We start from the raw sequence: 20,843 nt of genomic DNA, 5'->3' as shown, positions 1-20,843 counted from the left end.
GTCACAGACAGTCCCTTGTTTAGGTGACATTCCTGAGCCCACCACAAAAACTCCTTTTGAATGCAAGGTATTATCTGAATGACAGTGTCCAAATCTTGGCAGTGCTGTGTCCATACATTCTTGAGATACCATTGTAGCTTCCTCATATGCAGTTTGGCATTGGGAAGTACCAGAATACAAGATGCCATGAACCCCAAGGCTTGAAGGACTGTCCTTGCAGTCAGCCTGGACTGACTAGACAATTGGTGGAAGTAAAGAGAAAGATTCTTTTGTTTGTCCGGGGTCAAAAAGGCCATCTGGGATGCTGTATTCAGTCTCACACCCAGAAAGCACATGTCCTGAGAGGGTACTAGACTGGACTTTATTTCGTTCACAGAATACCCCAGGCATCTTAACACTGCCATCACATACTGTAGATGATGAAGAAGTTCGTCCTTTTCTTGGGCCAGAATCAGGCAATCGTCCAAATAAGGATAGATTTGTATTCCTCTTAGCCTGAAGAAAGCTACCACTGGAGCCAGAACCTTCGTGAATACTCTGGGCAGTAGATAAGCCAAAGGGCAATGCAGAGAACTGATAATGTGAAGTCCCAGCCCGAAAACGCAGATACTTCCTGCAACTGGGCCTGATAGGAACATGAAGGTAAGCCTCCTTGAGATCCAGAGTCACCATCCAGTGATCTTTGCCCAGCAGAGGTAAAAGCTGTTGTAACGTCAACATTTTGAACTTGGGAATGTCCAGATATGTGTTGAGGATAGATAAATCCAAAATTGGTCTCCACGTGTTTCCTTTCTTTGGTACTAGAAACAGGCGAGAATAAAATCCTAGGCCCACTTCTGGCAGAGGGACCGGTTGTATGGCCCCTATTTGAAGTAGCAGAGAAATTTGTTTGTGAGCCTCTAGTCTTTGCTGAGGAGGAATGTCCGGTATGCCTTTGAAAGGAGGCAAGGTATGGAAATAAAACTTGTAACCCTTGTGTATGATATCCAATACCCATTTGTCCTGGGTAATCAACATCCAATTTTCCTTGAAGACTGCTAACCTTCCTCCCAAAGGTGCTGCCAGGCAAGAAGGATCTGGCAGCTGAAAAGGTAGGTCATTGGGCCTGTTTACGAAAGGACTGGCCCCTGCCCTCACCCGAAGATTGTGCAGGTGAACTTCCCGTTCTATGCCTGAAAGAACTCTGAGCTCTCCCCCTACCACGTCTAGATCTACCCCTAGACTGAGAATCATAAGAAGGATACGTCCACCCCTTAGCAGGCCAATTCCTACTAAACTTCGGAGGCTGAACTTGCAAAAAATCTTTAACAGCCTGCATAGACTTAGCCTTGTCTTCCATTTTCTTCAAGACTGACTCCACAGGTGAACCAAACAACACATCAGACTGCAAAGGAGCATCCAAAATCCTTGTCTTAACATGGTCAGATAAATTCTGATCCTTCAGCCAGGCGTGCCTGCGAAGAACTGAGCCAGTGGCAGCCACCCTAGACGAGGCCTGCACAGCATCAAAACCACACTGTAATGAATGCTTACCCACCTGTTCAGAGACATGCACCAAATCTTGTAATTCTTTACACTCAATGCCTTCCGCCAGAGCATCCACCTTAGACTTCAATTGAGAAAGAAGAAAGTTTTGATATTTCAACATATGAAACTGGCAATTCAAGGCCCTCATAGCTAAGGTAGAAGATGTATAGACCTTTTTTCCCCATCTATCCAAAGCTCTGGCTTCTTTATCTAGAGGAACCGGATTTTTTACAACAGAGGCCTTGACACCCTTAGGTCCCTGACTAATAGTTTCTGGGTCCGCCCTAGGACTCTTATAAAGATATTTATGAGCCTCAGGCACCCTGTAATACCTATCCGGTTTAACAGGAGCAGGAGGCAAAGAATCAGGATTAAGAGAAGCCTCTGCAAACACATCCTCCACAACATCCAGAACAGGGGGTATAGCCAAGGGCCTATGCTGGGGTAACAGCAAAAATTCCCTAAGCCTTTTCCGAGAATCCGAGAAGTCCTGACCTTCCCACTTAAAATGTTCTCTCATAGAATGAAGTGTCTCTGAAAAAGAAAAATCCTCTGGAGGAGAAGCAGGAGTGAAATCATCTGCATCAGAATCAGAATAAGGAGAGTACTCCTGCAGGTCTTCAGCTGAAGACTCTGAAACATCCGAAGCCTGCTCAAAACTTCCCAACTCTGGCTCCATCCTAGGCCTCTTATCAGGAGGGGGCAAAGAACCCCTAATCAGAGTAATCAAATCTTCTGCCATTTTAAGCATGTGCTTCTTAGGCACAGACCCTGCTGAACTAGGAGTGACACCAACAGAAGCTAAAACTGGCCTGCCTCTGGGAGAAGCCTTGGAAACAGAAGGAGAAGGCCTAACCACCCTAGGAAGGGAGGGGAGTACAGTAACTTGAGAAGCCCCTTCAGCCTGACCTGCCTCCTGAGAGACCACCTCCTGCAAAATCAAAGTCTCCCCCTGAGACACCAGAGAGGTCTCCGTCGGAACCACCGGTTCCACTGAAGCCTCTAAAGAACCGGCGTCCGGAACAGACGACTCATCTTGCCTGGGTTTAACTGCTTTGTCTTTGCGCTTCTTCGCATAAGCGGGCGCCGGAGAATCCGATGGCATATTATAATTGCACCGCTTCCCAAAGACCAGCCTAGCACAATCTAACCTCCGCTTAATAGTGCGTTTATTGAACCTAGCACAAAAGCGACACCCAACAACGTCGTGCTCAGGCCCCAGACAAGGAATACACAAAGAATGATAATCTCTATGCGGTATCTGTTTCCCACAAGAAATACAGTTATTCACTTTTTCTGACATCCGGTAAACACTGAGGCAAGAAAAAACCAAAATATTCCCCAACGGGGTACTTAGCCAACTTGGATTCGGTCTGAAACTCCGAATTCGAAAAATTTCAGAACGCCGAACGGCACTTGCAACGCTGCTTCTGCATCGGACCATGCGGCAAAAAAGACTGAGGAAATGACGTCGGTCATGCGCTTTTGTACCCTGACGTCCTGATGTCAGTTTTAAGCGCCTTGACCGACGTCAGCCTTATACTTTGGTATTCGGGCCGACCGAGGACAGCGGACTACCCATATGTAAGGACTGCAGCAATGTGAGATGAAGAACATCAAACACTTGTCGTGGGAGTCCTTATGAGGGATCTGGCATCCACACTGACCTTCCCTTTCTGGATGACATTAACAAGCAACGTTACAATAAGGAAGGACTTAAAGGTTCCCCAAACAGGGTACTTATCTCAAAAACGATAGCGACGTCAGGGGTAGCAGGAAAGAACAGTTGTGTACACTTACCATAAATGTAGATGTTAGAGTGTATTCACTGTTGCAGTCATTACATTTGGGTTATCTGCTGGCAAGTTGTCCTCAGTCAGCCTGATTAACAAAGTCTTGGGTCCTGCATTGGTTGCTGTCCCCTTCTTCCATGACATCAGGTCATCAGGGGTATAAAACTTGCAGCCGACGCCATTACATCAGTTTTTCGTGCCCCAGATGTCGGCTGTCCCCACAATGGGAAGCAATATGTTATGGTACACCTCCATCAAAAAGCAAATACACTAGAAAAAAATTAAATATACCAAACAAGAAGGAAATGCAGAGCCAAAAGAAGTCAGGGGGCTGGAGGGAGGGTAACCAGGACTGCAACAGTGAATAAACTCAAACATCTACATTTATGGTAAGTGTACACAACTGTACTATGTTCTTCCTGTTTCACTGTTGCAGTCATCACATTTGGGTTGATTCCCAAAGCTAAGGAAGGGAGGAGAAAGTTAGAGAGCCTTAGGGCCAGCTATTAAGCCCTGCAAGACTGCAGTGGTAAAACCAACTCTGGTTTTAGAAAAAATACAAAGTCCAGGAAACGGGTGTAGAACAGCAAAATTAAATCCAGTAACAAAAAGGCACAGCATGACCATCCATGGATGGTCATGCTGTGCCTTTTTGTTACTGGATTTAGAAAAATAGGCATGTGGTAACGCTTGGTGAAGGTATGTACAGAGCTTTAGGTAGCAGCTTCTAGGATGTCTCTGGTAGAGACTCCTGAGAAAAGCTGCAGAGGTAGATGCAGCCCTGGTGGAATATGATTTTATCCCCTGTGGGGTTGGTTTTCCATGGCACTTGTAGCAGAAATGAATGCAATGGGCTATCCATTTGGAAATGGTTTGCTTTGAAATGGTCTTCCCCTCTGCGCCTGCAGCAAAGCCAACTATCAGCTGTTCAGATTTTCTGAGAGGCGTAGTCCTGTCCAAATAAAATCTTAAGTTGTCTGTGCAAGTCCAGAGAGTGCAGTATTCGTTCTCCTTTATTTTGTGATTAGGGAAAAAGTAGGCAAATGAATGGACTGATTTAGGGCCACACTAGACACCTCCTTGGGCATAAAGGAAGGAATGGTCCTGAGGGAAACCCTGTCTGCATGGAAGATAATAAAGGGTCTGTAATTCAGACACTCTTCTTGCTGAAGTGATGGCTAGAAGGAAGGCCGTTTTCCAAGAAAGGAATTTCAACTCTGCTGTTGCAGTTGGCTTAAAGGGGGGGGGGGGGGGAGAGTGAGCTTTTCCAATACAAAGTTAAGGTCCCAGGCTGGAGTGGGGGCTCTCCTGGGGGTCTTACATTTTTGGCCCCTCTAAGGAACTGTTTTAGGAGGAGGTGAGAGAAGAGGGGTGGTTCAGTATTATAATGTGCTGAAATGGCAGAGGCATGGATTTTAATTGACGAGAAGGATAGGCCCTTGTGGAGCATTTCTGTTAAAGTACTGAAGAATATGAGGTAAGCTGGGCACTGTTGTGCCCATCCCCCGAGTCTGGCTCCAGGAAAAATATCTTTTCCACTTTTCAGCATAGGATTTTCTAGTACTAGGCCTCCTTGCCTCCAGAATGACATCCAACACCTGCTTAATGAGGGATGCTATTGGAGAGCTCAAGGAATTAGCCAGGCTGCAAGCTTCAGGGTTTGAAGCTGAGGGTGCAGAATCTGGCCCGCCTGCTGGGAGAGCAGGGAAGGGGTCTGAGGCAGGTGCCATGGTTCCAGCAGTGTCACACTGCGCAAGATGGGTACCAATGCTGGCGTGACTGGTGCAATCAGTATTGTCCTTGGCTTGTCCTGTTTGATCTTTAGCAGAACCTTCAAGAGGACAGGCAGAGGGGGAAAGCCATAAACAGACAGGCTTTCCCAGGTAAAGGACAGGGCATCCACTTTCTAAGCTTGACTGTGGGGAGTTCTTGTGCAGAATGTCCAATTGGTAGTTCTGAGGGGAGGCAAACAAGTCTACCTCTGGAGTCCCCCCATTTGTTCAAGAGGTTGAATATTTTTGGTTCTAGTTTCCATTCGTGTGGGTCCATGAGATTTCTGCTCAAGTCATCTGCCAGTGAATTTAGCTTGCCTGGCAGGAATTGAGCTTGTAGGTGCACTTGGTAGCTCAAGGCTGTGTTCCACAGAGCCATGGCTAGTCTGCAGAGAGGGTATGAGTGGGTTCCCCCTGCTTGTTTATGTACCACATGACTGTGGTGTTGTCTGTCTTTACCAATAGTTGTCCTGGAAGAATGTGGTCTTTGAAGGCTGTCAGGGAATTCTGTACAGCTAACATTTCTTTTTGATTGATATTTAGGTGCATCTGTCTCAGGTTCCATTTGCCCTGAATGGACTGCCCTGCCAAGTGAGTCCCCCATGCATAGTCTGATGCATCTGTTAGAGTTTGGGGGGCAGAGAGAAAGGGAGCCCCTTGTTGTGGTAGCAGGCCTCTGCCCACCAAAGGAACTCTGTCTTTATGCAAGGAATGACAGGAATCATTGATTCCAGGTCCTGAGAATGTTGACACCATAGGCCTTTTAGATACCATTGTAGTTTTCTCATATGCAGTCTTGCATATGGAATTAGTAGAATGCAAGTGGCCAGGAACTCCAGGGCTTGCATGCAGATAGCTGGGGTTTTGTGGCCAATAGTTTGAAGTAGGTTGTCAAATAAACTTGTTTCTCCGGAGTGAGGAAAGCCATCTGAAAAGTCGTGTTCAAGCTTGCTCCCAGGAATACAATCTTTTGGCAGGGTACTAGGTGAGATTTCTTTTCATTTATGGTGTACCCCAGTGAGGTTAGAAGTTTCTTTACGAATGCCAGATGTTGTAATAGCAAGTCCTAGCTTTCTGCCTGAATCAGAAAATCGTCCAAGTATGGGTATATTTGAATATTTCTCTGCCTGCAAAATTCAATGGCTGGGGCTACCCACTTTGTGAATACCCTGGGCGCAGTAGATAAGCCAAAGGGAAGCGCAGAGAACTGATAGTGCATGGAGCCTGCCCTGAAGCGTAGGTATTTCCTGCAAGATTCCCTTATTGGAATGTGCAGGTAAGCTTCCTTTAAGTCTAGTCTAAGGTCGCCATCCAGGCATCTTTGCCTAGCATAGGAAGAAACTGTTGAAGTGTTAGCATTTTGAATTTTAGGATTACTAGAAAGGTGTTTAGCATAGAGGGGTCCAGGATAGGACACCAGGAGCTGTCTTTTCTGGGAACCAGGAAAAGCCTTGAATAAAAACCTTGTCCCTTTTGCTCTGCCGGGAGAGGATGAATAGACCTGATACTTAGAAGAGAGAGAACCTGCTGTTGGGCCTCCGCCCACTGATTTGGGAGTAGGTCTGGCCAACTGTTTGGGGTTGGTAGTGTGTGGAAGTGGAATCTGTATCCTTGGAAACTATGTTCAAAACCCATTTGTCCTGGGTAACGAGTTCCCAGTTTTTTGTATGCAAGGCGAGCTTTCCTCCTAAGGGAGCAGGCAGTTGAGCAGGGCTTGGAAGGGTTAAGGTTAAGTCATTGTGTCATTTTTCCGTAGGGGGGTGGCTTACTACTACCTGCTTTGGAAGTGGGAGCCCCCACGGCCTAGGCCTGTGCCTGAGACTGTAACTTAGGTGGTCTGCTGGTTCCTGGGTTTGGACTGAGAAGGCCTGGAAGAGACTGGAAAGGACCAATTCTTTGAAGGCCAATGCCTACTAAATCTGGGAGGCTGTACTTGTAGGAAATCTTTAACAGTTAGCATCGATTTAGCTTTTTCTTCCATTTTTTTTGAGGACTTCTGCTTTGTTAACAAAAAAAGCGGTCTTGGTTTAAGGGAGCATCCAGTAATTTAGCTAACATGATCTGGCAAGTTTTGCACCTTAAGCCAAGCATGCCTTCTAACTACAGACCCAGTGACATCAGCCCTGCAAGATGCTTCTAAAGCATCAAAACCACATTGCAAAGTATGTTTACCAACTTGTTCTGCAGAATACATTAAATCCTGTAACTCTGTGTTCAGCACAGTCAGGAATAAACATCATTTTCTGTTTAAGTAGTCCCATAATATGCTGCTGACACTAAGATATGAAACTGGCAATTTAAATCCCTAATGGCTAAAGTAGCAGAAGTGTACACCTTCTTACCCCCATCTGTCTAAGGGTCTAGAATCTCTATCAGAGGGGGTAGGATTTTTGGCAGCAGTAGCCTTAATGCCTTTTGGTCCTTGGGAAATGGTCTCTGGATCCGCAGTAGGATTCTTGAAGAGGAACTTGAGTCAGGTACTCTAATACCGGTCAGGTTTTCTGGGAGCTGGAGGTAAAGTGTCTGGGGAAAGGCTAGATTCCAAGAAAGCATCATCTACAATGTCCAGAACAGGAGGGATAGCTAAAGACCTGTGTTGAGGAAGGAGTAAGAATTCCCTAAGCCTATTTTTGGAGTCAATAATCCTGGCTTTCCCAGCGGAAATGCTCCTTAAGAGTGTGCAAGGTTTCACCAAAAGAAAAATCTTTTGGAGGGGAAACAGAGAGAATGGAATCCTCCGCATCAAAATCCTCATAGGTAGATAAGGGCAAATCCTAGTAATCAGAAGGAAGAGAAATATTAGATTCCTAATCAGAAGAATCAGAAGGAAAAATCAGTTCTAGGTCTCTCAGAGGGAGAAGGCCGACTTCCCCTAATTAAGGTAATAAGGTCTTCAGCCATTCTAAGCATTTGTTTTTTAGGCATATGGGCCTGAACCTGCGGTTTGGACGTCTGTTTTCTAGGCGTTTTGCGGGTTTATAGGCTTGGATGAAGACCATGGCGTTGGTTTAAAATGCAAGTCTGTAGGCCTGAATACACCCTCAGAAGCCGGTGCCTGCACAGCGGCTCCAGACCCATCCAAGGTAGAGACATCCGCAGGTTCCATAGTCAAAAAAACATATCGCAGCATACTGGACTCTGAATGGGTCTCAGTAGAGGCCTTTGAATCTGAAGTAGCAGGTACCAGGGGCTGCGAAAGCGCCTGAGTACCGGCGGAGTGGCGACTAGCTTAATGGAAGCGTTGTCTGCAGTTTTGGACCTATGCAGTCTGTCTCTGTCTTTATCCTTAAGTTTTTTTTGGAAGATCGGTAGTCGGATGGCTTAACGAAGCCATTTCGGAGTACTGAAACAGAGTATGAAAATAATATGCTGCAAAGATAGCCCGACGACTAATAATTCGGGGGTTGAATAAGGCACAAAACAGACAGTGAGGGACATCGTGGTCTGGGCCTAAACAGGGGATGCAGTACGAATGAAAATCTCTATGAGGTATTTGCTTTCCACAGGTAAGACAATTGTTAACTTTTACTGACATCGGTTGGAGCAAGAAAAAGGATCCCCAATGGGGTACTTATCTTTTTTGAAGACTTCGGATCTGAAACGCGAAAACGAAAATTTCAGGAGTTGGCCGACTGGCACTTTGCGAACTGCTTCGGGCACAGCACGGCAAGAAAAACTGATGTAATGGTTTCGGCTGCATGGTTTATACTCCTGATGACTTGACGTCATGAAAGAAGAGACAGCATCCGACACAGGAATCTAAAGACTCTGGTATTCAGGCCGGCTGAGGGCTACCTGCAGACAGATAACCCAAATGTGATGACTGCAACAGTGAAAGACGAACATCACCTGGTGTACAAATGGCAGCTGAAAAGTTCTGAGGGCTGGTGTGTGTTGACATCACTTTTATGGCCCATGTTCCTCCACCTTGCTTGATGTCTGATGCACCATAGAGGGACTGAAAGCTTTTGAATACTGGCTGTACGTACGAGAGACTGAAGGGATAAACCCACATGCAGAATACTGCAACATGGGAATAGAAGGACATACAATGTTAGGTGAAGTCATCAAGGCTTTCTGTCAAATAGAGCCTTTGCACTGGGGTGGGGGTTAAGAGTACAACGCATTTATTCAATGTCAAAAGTGGTAAAGTGTATCACTTAAGATAACCAAATGTTTAACAGAGGCCGGAATCAGTCTGTAGAGCAGACAAAAATTAAATGCTTAAGTGATGGGACATAAAAGCTGAACAGAAAAAGGAATGGCTGGCTAACCTTCAGAAAAGGAAGTCTAAAGAGTATATTTATTAAATGTGAGGAATGGATTTTGGTTGTACTCAATCTAGCAACTGGATATTAGATTTATAAATTCCATCCAAATAATGCAAGCTGAAGTACTACAAACTGCTGCTGATAAAGATTTTCTCTACATACTCATGCAAACCAAAATTATTTTCTACATTTAAAATCTACAATTATATATGCCTGGGACTGTGTACAACCGTGCTAAATTTCCACTGTATGCAAAAACAAAATTCACAGAAAACACGCAACCAACCATAAGTCATTCACAACCAGTCCCACAGGACTAACTGGGGGGGGGGGGGGGTGCACTAATATAAAGGTAAATATCATATACACCAAAACTAAACACAAAACTCTGAGTAAAACAAACCTTAGTAAACTACTTTAAATGTGACCACTTGCACTGATCATTGTTTGGTGGTCCTCAGAATATTTACATTAGCATTCTGCCACTAAATGCTTTAGAGAGAGCTCTCTGTGTAAAGAAAACATTTAACATCATATAATCACACTGCTTATAAACATGCAACTTAAAAAAAAGAAACATCCCACGACTTCAAATAAAACTTAAGATGTTAAACTGTATGCGTATTACACAAGGACTCTTACCTTTTTCTTGGAGCTGCACCAGAAAAAGTTTCTTGTGTTCTTTCGGTTTTGTAATATGAGCTGGAATATATGGATACTTAAGGGAAGGAACAATACAAATTAAGTAATGGAAAGTTAAGTATATAAAAAACACCACTATGCTAAAGTTACTTTAAGCAAAGAACAGCTGAAAATCATTAACTTGTGAAATACAAGTCATATCTTCACAACATGGCATTAGCACTACAAGATTAAAAATATAAAAGCCGCAATTTGTTAATGCACCCCAATACTATATATATATATATATATATACTCGGGAAGCTCTTCTGCAGAACCTTTCCACTCTTGTAAAAAGAGGAAAAAGTAATCAAAGCAAGAAAAGTGAAACGCTGCAAGAGTTTCTAAAACTTGCACCAAATTGTATATCTGTACTAATGTTACTCTAACCAGGGGTTTATGTACAGGAAATATGCCCAAACAATCCTGACAAAACAAATAAGTAGTATCTTGAGTAAGGAATGTCAACAGCACAACCATATGGGTTAAACCCAGCCAAAGCCAAGCCATTCCAAAGATGCCACATCCAAGCAATAATGCTAGCCAGAGGTGTGTAGAAATGACTACGAGTTGGCATACAAATTCCTGCAATGTAAGCATTTCTGTAAGAGGTTTAAAAAACTGCAGGGCTGGCCATGCATCATAGGTCAGAGACACCTGACATTAGATATTGCTGACTGTGCAATGAACTAGCCAATTATATAGCTCATGCTCTCTCTCTCTTTGCCATGGAGATAACTGTACATAACTAAACATTTAGCTATGTGTACAGCAACTTGTCCAATATTTCAGGTTAGGAAACTGAAGACCTCAATTATTATTGCAGAGTAAATTACAATACCATTCTAACAATCAGTCTGGGTTTTCTCACTGTGGAATACAGTGAAAGCTCTGCATGCATCACAAATTGGAATTCAGGCATTCCCCTAGTTGATATAAGAAAATATTTATAATAATAATTTTATATTATAAATAATTATAATTATGTTAGGAACTTACCACAACTGTAGATGTTCAAAGGAGATTACTAGGCAAGCCTATCCAATATAATCAGTTAAATATTAAAAGTGCATCCACTGTTACAGTCCTCATCAGTGGGCAATCCTGCCAGTAGATAGTCCCAGGTTTGGTCTGCCTTCTAGCCTTGTGCTACACCCCACAATTTTAACCACTTCACTCTACAAAGGATGCGAGCAGAACAGAGCAGACAACCCCCTCCTGTACAGGTTTTTCTTCCCTAGGTGGTTCTGCTGGCTGCCACAAGCACCAGAGCACTGCTGCTCAAAGATGGGACTTGTCCCCTCAGAAAAGAAGGCCCACACAAGGGACCAACCTCCCTTTCTGGAATAATAAGCAGGTTCCTAAGAGGAAGGAGGCCTGACATGGAAACAGGAAGGATGATGGGGGAGGGCAGGATAGGGTACCAAACCCCAGAAAAACATTCATAGAAAACAGAGGATGGTAGAAGGGAACATGGAACACAACAATGAATGTACTCTGTCACCTACAACTTTGGCAAGTTCCTAATGCAACTGTACTATTCACGGCTGCCATCTTACTCAAATTACCAAAGCGCTGGAACAGTAGGTGACCAGCAGTGATTAGACTCCTAAAAGATGAAACCCTAAAGGATGGCAGAAGAAAATCCTGCCCTGTCCCCTGGATGCAACCCCTAGATTACAATGTTTGGAAAAGGAGTGCACAGAGGACCAAATAGCTGGCTCCAAAACAGACTGGGTGATACACCTCTGAGGAATGCTGTATTAGCTCTACTGGAATATACCTTTATATGACCTGGTACAGATTTACCAAGGGGAGATTAGCAGTAGCAAATGCAGTCATCAAGCCATTACAGAGTGCTACTTGTTAAAAGGATTCCCCCTAATTGCCTTTTTCAAGTAACACTAAGTTCTGACTTTCACTCTTATGAAATCTCAATTTTCCATGCACAAACAGATTTCCCTTGTTTGGCGTTTAGGGAAAAACAAAGAAATGTGAATGGCCTGATTCAAAAGGATCTCAAGTCGCTTCTTTGGGTATAAATATGGGTTAGTGCTTCAGATTTTGTTTGTCACGGTCTGCTGTACCCAGACATGTCAGTGCCTGCTCTTCTCTTGTTTGGGACACAGAGGTCAGGATTTGGCTAGGTAATTTTTGCTGAAATTAGATGAACAAGAGTGAAAAAGGCTGCTTCACAAATAAGAGTCTTGCCTCTTTCCTTCAGTCTTCTGAAGGCACCATCACCAGGGACAGAGTCTGAAGAGGAGCTCAAATCCAACAGTGTACTGTGTTCAACATGGTCTGGCAGTGGCTATGTCCTTGGCCAGTAATGGATTTGAAGAACTGACCCTGTAGTTACTGCCCCACAAGACATATCCACTGCATCATACCCACACTTCTTGAAGTGCCAGGCAAACTGATCAGAAAGGTCACAACTCAAACATCTCCCATGTCAGAGCCTGCTCAGCAATTCCCCTAGCTTAGGACATATCCAACAGAGACAGATGGTAACTCAGCACATGTTCAGGATTTTGAATGCTAAGGAAGTAGAAGTTCTCTTTCTAAACTGGTCAAAAATTCTACTCTCCCAGCCACTGGAAAGGAGTTTCCTGAATGGAGGTAAAAGGCATTCATTGCTGGAAGCAAGAGGCATCACAGCTGGGTCAACCAAAGAGTTCATTGTACAGAAACCTGTGAGAATCCTAGCTGTAACAGAACCAGTCAGGTTTCCTGGGAGAAGGGGAGAATATGGCTCTAAAGATGCATCACTAAACACATTGCCTGGGACATCAAAGAGAGTTATGTACTTACCATAACTTGGAATCTGTGCCATCCAGTGTCATTATTCATCACGGATGGGTCTTAGATCTGACCTCTGATCCGAGTTGGCAACTGATGGACAGATCCAGAGCTCAAGCTCATCCCCTTCCCATAATCCTCTGCTTACCTATAACCCTCAGATCAAGTTTGCGGGATAAGGAAAAGGCAGCATCGCCTGCCCAGGAGACTATCCTCAAGAAGAAACATCCCTCCAGTTCTACCAGGTCCCCAGAAGGAAGGGGGAAGGAGGGCAGGAATGTGATGAATAATGACACCGGACAGCACAGAGTGAAAGTACATAACTATCTGATGCTATCCATGTCCTTATTCATCACGTATGGGTCAGAGTCCCTAGCTACTATGAACCCTGGGTGACCTAAGGGAAGGATATGCTGGAGCACAGAGGAACCAAAGGAAGCCCTGTTCCTAGACACTAAATCCAACTTACAGTGTGAAACAAAAGTGTGGGAATTAGACCAAGTAGCAGCAGCACAAATCTTATCCAAAGAAAGCTTAGCAAAGAAAGTGGAAGACGTACCCACAGACCTAGTAGAGTGAGCTTTAAGTGGTCTGGATAGCTCCATATGTGTGCTATCATAAATGTAGGAAATACAGCTAGCAATCCATCTGGAAATAGTGACCTTAGCAACTTCCAGACCTTTTCTGACTTTAGAAAAAGCTAAGAAAATCAGGTCCAACTTCTGAAATTCCACAGCCCTCTTAAGATAAAAGCATAGCTAGCTATGGATATCTAAGCAATGTAAAGTATATTCCCCCTTATTAGAATAATTACGGAAGAAAACTAGCAGCTGGATAGATTGGTTGAGGTTAGCTTCCAAAGCCACCTTTGGAACGAATGACTTGCCCTAAGGGAACCCCCTACCCTTGTCTTAGACCATAAAAGGGGGCTTAATGCTGAAAGCCTGCAATTTGGAAACTTTTTTGGCCGAAGTAATAGCCACCAAGAAGGCGTTCTTCCAAGACAGACTTAAGATCACAAGATGCAGTTGGCTCAGTGGGCTCTTGTGTCAGACTGCAGCACCAGAGTTAAATCCCATGGTGGGGAAGGATCTTTGATAGAGCTAAGAAGAAAGACTACTTTGCATACTGTAGAAGAAACGGTGGGACACTCATTCAACTGGAAATTAGAGATGACTGCCAATTGGAGTTTAAACATGGAGAAACTAACACATTCCTGAAAAAGAGAAGCCAAGAACAAAATGTCATCAGGAATTGGGGCTGAAAAGGGATCTAAATTTCGTTGTCTGGCCCAAATATAAAATCTTTTCCATTTACTGGAATACACCTTCTTAGCAGATGACTTCTGAGATGCTAAGATAATATTTTTCACCAGAGAGGGGAGCCTGGACTGGGAAAAGATCGCTGGAACTGGAGGAACCAAGCAGTTAAACAAAAGGCTGGAGGTTGGGAAGGGGAAAGCCCCCAGGGATGGGAAATGAGATCTGGAATGGAATCAAATATCCAGGGAGGATATTTCAGATGAGACCGAAGACGGGAGAACCACGCCTGATGAGGCCAAAAGGGGGCAATAAGGATGAGAGGGGTATTCAGGCGGCAGGATTTCTGCAAGGCCTTGGGAGTTAGGAGAGTCCAACCGTGAACCAGAGCATCCCTGGGTGACCCTCCCATCAGGGAGGATCAGGGCAAAGTAGCTGCTGCATTTGTGGTTGACTGAGGAGCAGAGAGATCGCAGCATGGTTGATCCCAATGGTCGAATATCTTATGTGCCACTGATGGATTCAGGGACCATTTGTGAGGACTCAAGAGACCTGCTGAGTTTATCGGCCAGCACGCTGGAAGTGCCGGGAATCTGAGTTGCAAGAAGAAAGCACCTGGAAGTCATTGCCCATTCCCACACTGTCATTGCCCATTCCCACACTGTCATGGCCTCTCTGCACAGGGGATAAGACCGTGTTCCCCCTTACTTGTTGATGTACCAGACTATCGCCATGTTGTCCGTTTGAATTGCTTTAGTCCTGTAAATGAGACACTCCTCTCCAGGACGTTTATGTGCAATTTGGTCTGTGTGGGACCACGTGGCTTGAATCGTCCTTCCCTTAACAGGGAGGCGTCCATGGTCACCATGGCCTTGAGCGAAGGAGGACAGAAGGGTCTGCCGAGAGTGAGGTCCTGAGACTGAAGTCACCAAGCAAGGTGATTTCTGCACACGAGTCATCCTAATGGGCATGGACATGGGATGAGCCTGAGTGGACTACTAAACTGCCAGGGTCCACTGCAAGGCCTGCATGTCATACCTGGTGAGTAGCACTAACTAGATGGCAACTAGCATCTAGCCTAACACTAGTAGAATTAGGTGGGCTGCTGTACACTCCCAAACTAGAAAGCGGTATACCTGATCCCGAATAAGTTGAACTCTGTGTAGAGGTAGTGCTGCAGTCTTCAACACAGTGTCCTGTTGAACCCCGATGAACTCTAGATTCTGGCACAGTGAAAGATTGGATTTGGGCAGACTGACCATGATGCTAAGATCCTGAAAGAGGCTGAGAGTATAATTGGTGGCCATTGACAGTTGATGCTTCATGGGGAGCCAATCGTCCAGGTACAGAAACACCTGAAAGCCTTGCAGCCTGAGATGAGCTGCCACCACTGCCATACATTTGGTAAGCACCCGGGGGCTGTGGTGATTCCAAAGAGCAGTGCTCTGAACTGGTAGCGACTGGCCCTTAACTGAAAGCGCAGGTGTCTCCCGGAGCATCTGTCGATCTTGGCATGATAGTACGTGCCCTTGAGATCCACTGAGCACATCCAAATCGTCCTTGCACAAGAGGCAGAATGGACTTAACAGTGACCATCCAGAACTTGGACTTCTAAACTGACTGATTCAGTTCACTGAGGTTCAAAATTGGATGCAGGTCCCCAGTCTTTTTTTGGCACCAAAAAGAAGAGAGAGTAAGTTCTGGATCCTCACTGTCCTGTTGAGATCTCTTGGATGGTTCTTTGGGCCAACTCCCTTTGGTGGGGTGGAACATCCAGGAGAGATTTTGAAATGAGGGGGGGGGGGGGACTGAAAAAAGGGAATGATGTAACCCCTGGAAATAATCTAACACCCACTGATCTGAGGAGATACTTGTCCAGGCAAGTGGGTGAAGGCAGAATTTGCCTCCAGGGCAGGACTGTCGGGTAGCGCTTCAGGAGGGCTGAAAGGGCTTCTCTGAGAAAGGTTCCCAGCAGCCCTGATTCTGCAGATCTCCTCTACCCCTGGGGTGGCATTTTCCATTGAATCCCCTGCCTCGGCTTGCGGAAGAGGATTCTTGGGGAGCATCCCGAAGGAGTACTGGATCCTGCAGAAAAGTACAGTTGTGTACCTGCCATAAATGTAGATGTTAGAGTGTATTCACTGTTGCAGTCATTACACTTGGGTTGGCCTGAATTGCAAAGTCCTAGTCCAGCGTCGGTTGCCGTCGCTTCTTCCCTGACGTCAGTGCGCCAGGGGTATACAAGATGCAGCCAACGCCATTTTCTTCAGTTTTTCTTGCCCCAGATGTCAGGTGCCCCCAAGAATGTAGGCAATACATACTGCTTATAAAAACATAAAGTAAAATAACAACAGTACCTTCATCTACAAGCAAATACACCACAAAGGTTGTATAGGACAGAGAAGTATGGATAAGTCCCAGCAAAGGAAGGGGGGTGGAGGGTGGGTAACCTGGACTGCAACAGTGAATACACTCAAACATCTACATTTATGGTAGGTACACAACTGTACTATGTTCGTGTTTCACTGTTGCAGTCATTACACTTGGGTTGAATCCCAAAGCGGAGGTAGGGCGGCTGGGTCTAAATAGGATTAGGAGTGGCTATGAGGCCCTGCAGAACTGCAGTGGCAAAGCCTGCTCTGGATTTAGAGTAAAGAGGTAAGTGATAATGCAGCATCCAAAATTTCCTTGGCTGGTACACCTCTGAGAAAGGCTGCTGAAGTGGCTGCTGCCCTGGTAGAATGTGGCCTAATATTCTTAGGCCTGACTTGCCATGCTGTGCATAGCAGAAATGAATGCAGTGTCCTATCCATTTTGAAATAGTCTGCTTTGAGATAGCCTTTCCTTGTGATCCTGCAGCATATGCTACAAACAGTTGCTCAGTTTTTCTGAAAGCTTTTGTTTTGGCCAAGTAAAAGCGTAGCTGCCTGTGTATGTCCAAAGAGTACAGAAGTCTCTCCCCTTTATTCTGGGGATTTGGATAAAATGTTGGCAAATGAATGGTTTGGTTAAGAGCCACACTGGATACTACCTTTGGATAAATGTTTGGTTTGTCCTTAGAGAAACCCTGTCCGGATGAAAAATGATAAAAGGTTCCACTTCCATTAATGCCTGTAACTCTGAGACTCTTCTTGCTGAAGTCATTGCTAGGAGCAGAGCAGTTCTCCGTGATAAGTATTTTATATCAGCTGTATTGGCTGGCTCAAAAGGAGGCACTGTGAGCTTTTCCAAGACAAAGTTGAGGTCCCATGTAGGTATCGGTGCTCTCCTTGGGGTTCTTATGTTTTTTGCCCCTCTGAGCTACTGTCTTAGCAGTGGATGTGAGAAAATAGGAGGTTCTGTATTGTAAAGAGCTGAAATGGCAGAGGCATGGATCTTAATTGATGAGAACGATAGGCCTTTGTCCAACATCTGTTAGGTATTGTAAAATTTGAGGAATATTTGGAACAAGTGGGTCAAGTCCTTGTGCCTGGTTCCAAGCACAGAATCTCTTCCATTTTTCTGCATAAGATTTCCTGGTGCTGGGCCTCCTGGCTTCCAAAATGACATCCATAACAGCTTTAGAGGGAGGTGTTTTCTGAATGGCTATATTATTTGCCATGCAGCCAGATTTAAGGTTCTGAGTTGGCTGTGCAGGATTTGATTGTTTTGTTGAGTTAGAAGATGAGGAATTTGAGGAAAAGTCCAGGCTGGGCCATAAGACAAGCTCTTTAGGATTGGGTACCAGTGCTGGCGTGGCCAGTCTGGAGCAATCAGAATAATTTTTGGCTTCTCTTGTTTGACTTTTAGGAGTACCTTGGGAAGGAGAGGCAGTGGAGGAACATCATAAACTGTTAGGGTTTTCCAGCTGAATGATAGAGCATCCACTTTCCATACTTGTGAGTGATAAGTCCTTGTGCAGAATCTCTGTAGTTGGCAGTTGAGGGGAGGCAAAAAGATCTATGTCTGGGCATCCCCATTTCCTTGTTATCATGCTGAAGACCTGTGGATCTAGTTTCCACTCGTGAGGGTCCATGAGGTTTCTGCTTAGTTCGTCTGACAGAGTATTTTTCTTTCCTGGCAGGAATTGTGCCTGCAGATGTACTTGATAGGTCAGTGCTGTGTTCCACAAAGTCATGGCTTGCCTGCAGAGGGGGTAGGAATGTGTGCCCCCTTGCTTGTTTATGTACAACATGACTGTAGTATTGTCCATCTTTAGTAATAGTTGTCCTGGTTGTAGTAGATCCTTGAAGGCTGTCAGGGCATTCTGTAAAGCTAGCATCTCTTTTTGATTGATATGAAGATTCATTTGGTCCGCGGGCCACGTGCCCTGAATACATTTTCCTGCCATGTGTGCCCCCCAGGCATAATCCGAAGCATCTGTTGTTAGAGTCTGCCTGGCTGTGGGTAAAGTGAAAGGCTGTCCCTTGTTGTGGTGACAGGCCAGTGCCCACCATCGAAACTCCTGTTGCAGGCAAGGAATAAGAGTTATTGTTTCCAGCCTGTGGCAATTTTGAGTCCAAACACTTTTTAGATACCATTGTAGCTTCCTCATATGCAGTCCGGCATATGGAATTAGCAGGATGCAGGATGCCATGAGGCCCAAAGCCTGCAGAATTTTTCTTGCAGGTAGCTGGGTCTTTGTTGCCATCATTTGAAAGTAATGAGTCAGTTGCCTTTGCTTGTCTGGCGTGAGATAAGCCATCTGGGCAGTTGTATTTAAGCTTGCACCCAGGAATACTATCTCTTGAGAGGGCACTAGTTTTGATTTCTTTTCGTTTACTGTGTACCCTAGGCAAATTAGTAATCTTTTTACAAACGCCAGATGCTTTACTAGAATTTCCTCGCTCTCTGCTTGAATAAGGCAGTCGTCCAAGTAGGGATATATCTGAATTCCTCTTTGTCTGCAAAATGCAATTACTGGTGCCAGACATTTTGTGAAGACCCTGGGCGCAGTAGATAAGCCAAAGGGCAGTGCAGAGAATTGGTAATGCATTGAGCCAGCTATGAATCTGAGGTATCTTCTGCAAGATTGTCTGATTGGGACATGCAGGTATGCCTCTGAGATCTAAAGCAACTAGCCAAGCTTTCTTGCCCAGCATGGGTAGAAGTTGCTGCAGTGTCAACATTTTGAATTTGGAATATCCAGGAAAGTATTTAGAATAGACAGGTCCAGTATTGGTCTCCAGGCTTTGTCCTTTCTGGGTACCAAGAAAAGTCTTGAGTAAAAACCTTGCCCCTGTTCTTGCTGTGGTACTTTTTGAATAGCCCTCATGCCCATGAGAGCAGCATGAAGTTGTCTTTGGAAAATTTCTTCACAGTGGTTTCCTTAATGGGGGGTGGGGGCGGTATGTGGATATCAAGGGTGATTAGCTTATGGTCGGATCGGACCAACGAGGAGCCGACTTCAGGTGTGGAAAGTACAGTTGTGTACCTACCATAAATGTAGATGTTCGAGTGTATTCACTGTTGCAGTCATTACACTTGGGTTATCCTGCTGGCAGGTTACCCGCAGTCGGCCTGAATTCCAAAGTCCTGGTCCGGCGTCAGTTGCTGTCACCTCTTCCACGACGTCAGTGTGACAGAGGTATACAAGATGCAGCAGATGCCATTTTCTTCAGTTTTTCTTGCCCCAGATGTCAGGTGCCCCCAAATGGGTAAGCAATACATATTGCTAATAAAACATACATAAAAGGTAAAACCAAAACCTTCAGTTACCAGCAAATACACCACATAGGTAGTATAGGGTAGAAAGGTATAGACAAGTCCCAGCTAAGAAAGAGGGGATGGAGGGAGGGTAACCTGGACTGCAGCAGTGAATACACTCTAACATCTACATTTACGGTTGGTACAAAACTGTACTATGTTCATAGTGTTTCACTGCTGCAGTCATTACACTTGGGTTGAATCCCAAAGCTGAGGTAGGGTGGCTGGTTCTATAGAGGATTTGGGGTTGCTATGAGGCCCTGCAGCATTGCAGTGGCAAAGCCAGCTCTGGATTTAGAATAAAGAGGCAAGTGATAATGTTTGGTAAAGGTGTGCACTGAACTCCAAGTTGCAGCTTCCAGGATATTTTTGGTAGGTACTCCTCTAAGGTAGGCAGTTGAAGTGGCTGTTGCCCTGGTGGAATGTGGCCTAAAGTTGCTAGGTACAGTTTTCCCATGCTGTGTGTAGCAGAAACGGATACAGTGTCCTATCCACTTTGAAATGGTCTGCTTTGAAATAGCCTTTCCCTGTGATCCTGCACCATATGCTACAAACAATTGCTCAGTTTTCCTGAAAGCTTTTGTTTTGTCCAAGTAGAAACATAGCTGTCTGTGTTATGTCCAATGAATGCAGAAGTCTCTCCCCTTTATTCCTGGGATTTGGATAAAAAGTTGGCAAGTGAATAGTTTGGTTTAAGAGCCACACTGGAGACCACCTTTGGCATTAATGAAGGGTTTGTTCTTAAAGAAACCCTATCTTGGTGAAAAATGATGAAAGGCTCCACTGCCATTAGTGCCCTTAACTTTGAGACTCTTCGTGCTGAGGTTATTGCCAGAAGCAGAGCAGTTTTCCATGGCACATATTTTAATTCTGCTGAATTGGCTGGCTCAAAAGGAGGCAAAGTTAGTTTTTCCAAGACAAAATTGAGGTCCCAAGTTGGTGTTGGTGCTCTCCGGGGCGGTCTTATGTTTTTAGCCCCTCTGAGGTACTGTTTTAGCAATGGATGAGAGAATATAGGAGGATCTGTGTTGTAATGAGCCAAGATGGCAAGGCGTG

General features: G+C 44.9%; 1 protein-coding gene across 1 annotated transcript in view; it reads right to left on the bottom strand.

Annotated features, from left to right (window-relative positions):
• Positions 1-20,843, bottom strand: part of NUDT21 (nudix hydrolase 21) — a 704,082-nt gene that overhangs the window by 198,571 nt on the left and 484,668 nt on the right. Inside the window, exon 5 of the mRNA XM_044081417.1 lies at positions 10,006-10,081. Coding sequence (XP_043937352.1) covers positions 10,006-10,081 — 76 coding nt within the window. The remainder of the gene's footprint in view (positions 1-10,005; positions 10,082-20,843) is intronic.

The sequence above is a fragment of the Protopterus annectens genome, chromosome 8.part0, assembly GCF_019279795.1.
Source record: "Protopterus annectens isolate FY-2018-M chromosome 8.part0, PAN1.0, whole genome shotgun sequence".
Classification (NCBI taxonomy): Eukaryota; Metazoa; Chordata; order Ceratodontiformes; family Protopteridae; genus Protopterus; species Protopterus annectens.
This window is presented reverse-complemented; position numbering and strand designations above follow the sequence as displayed.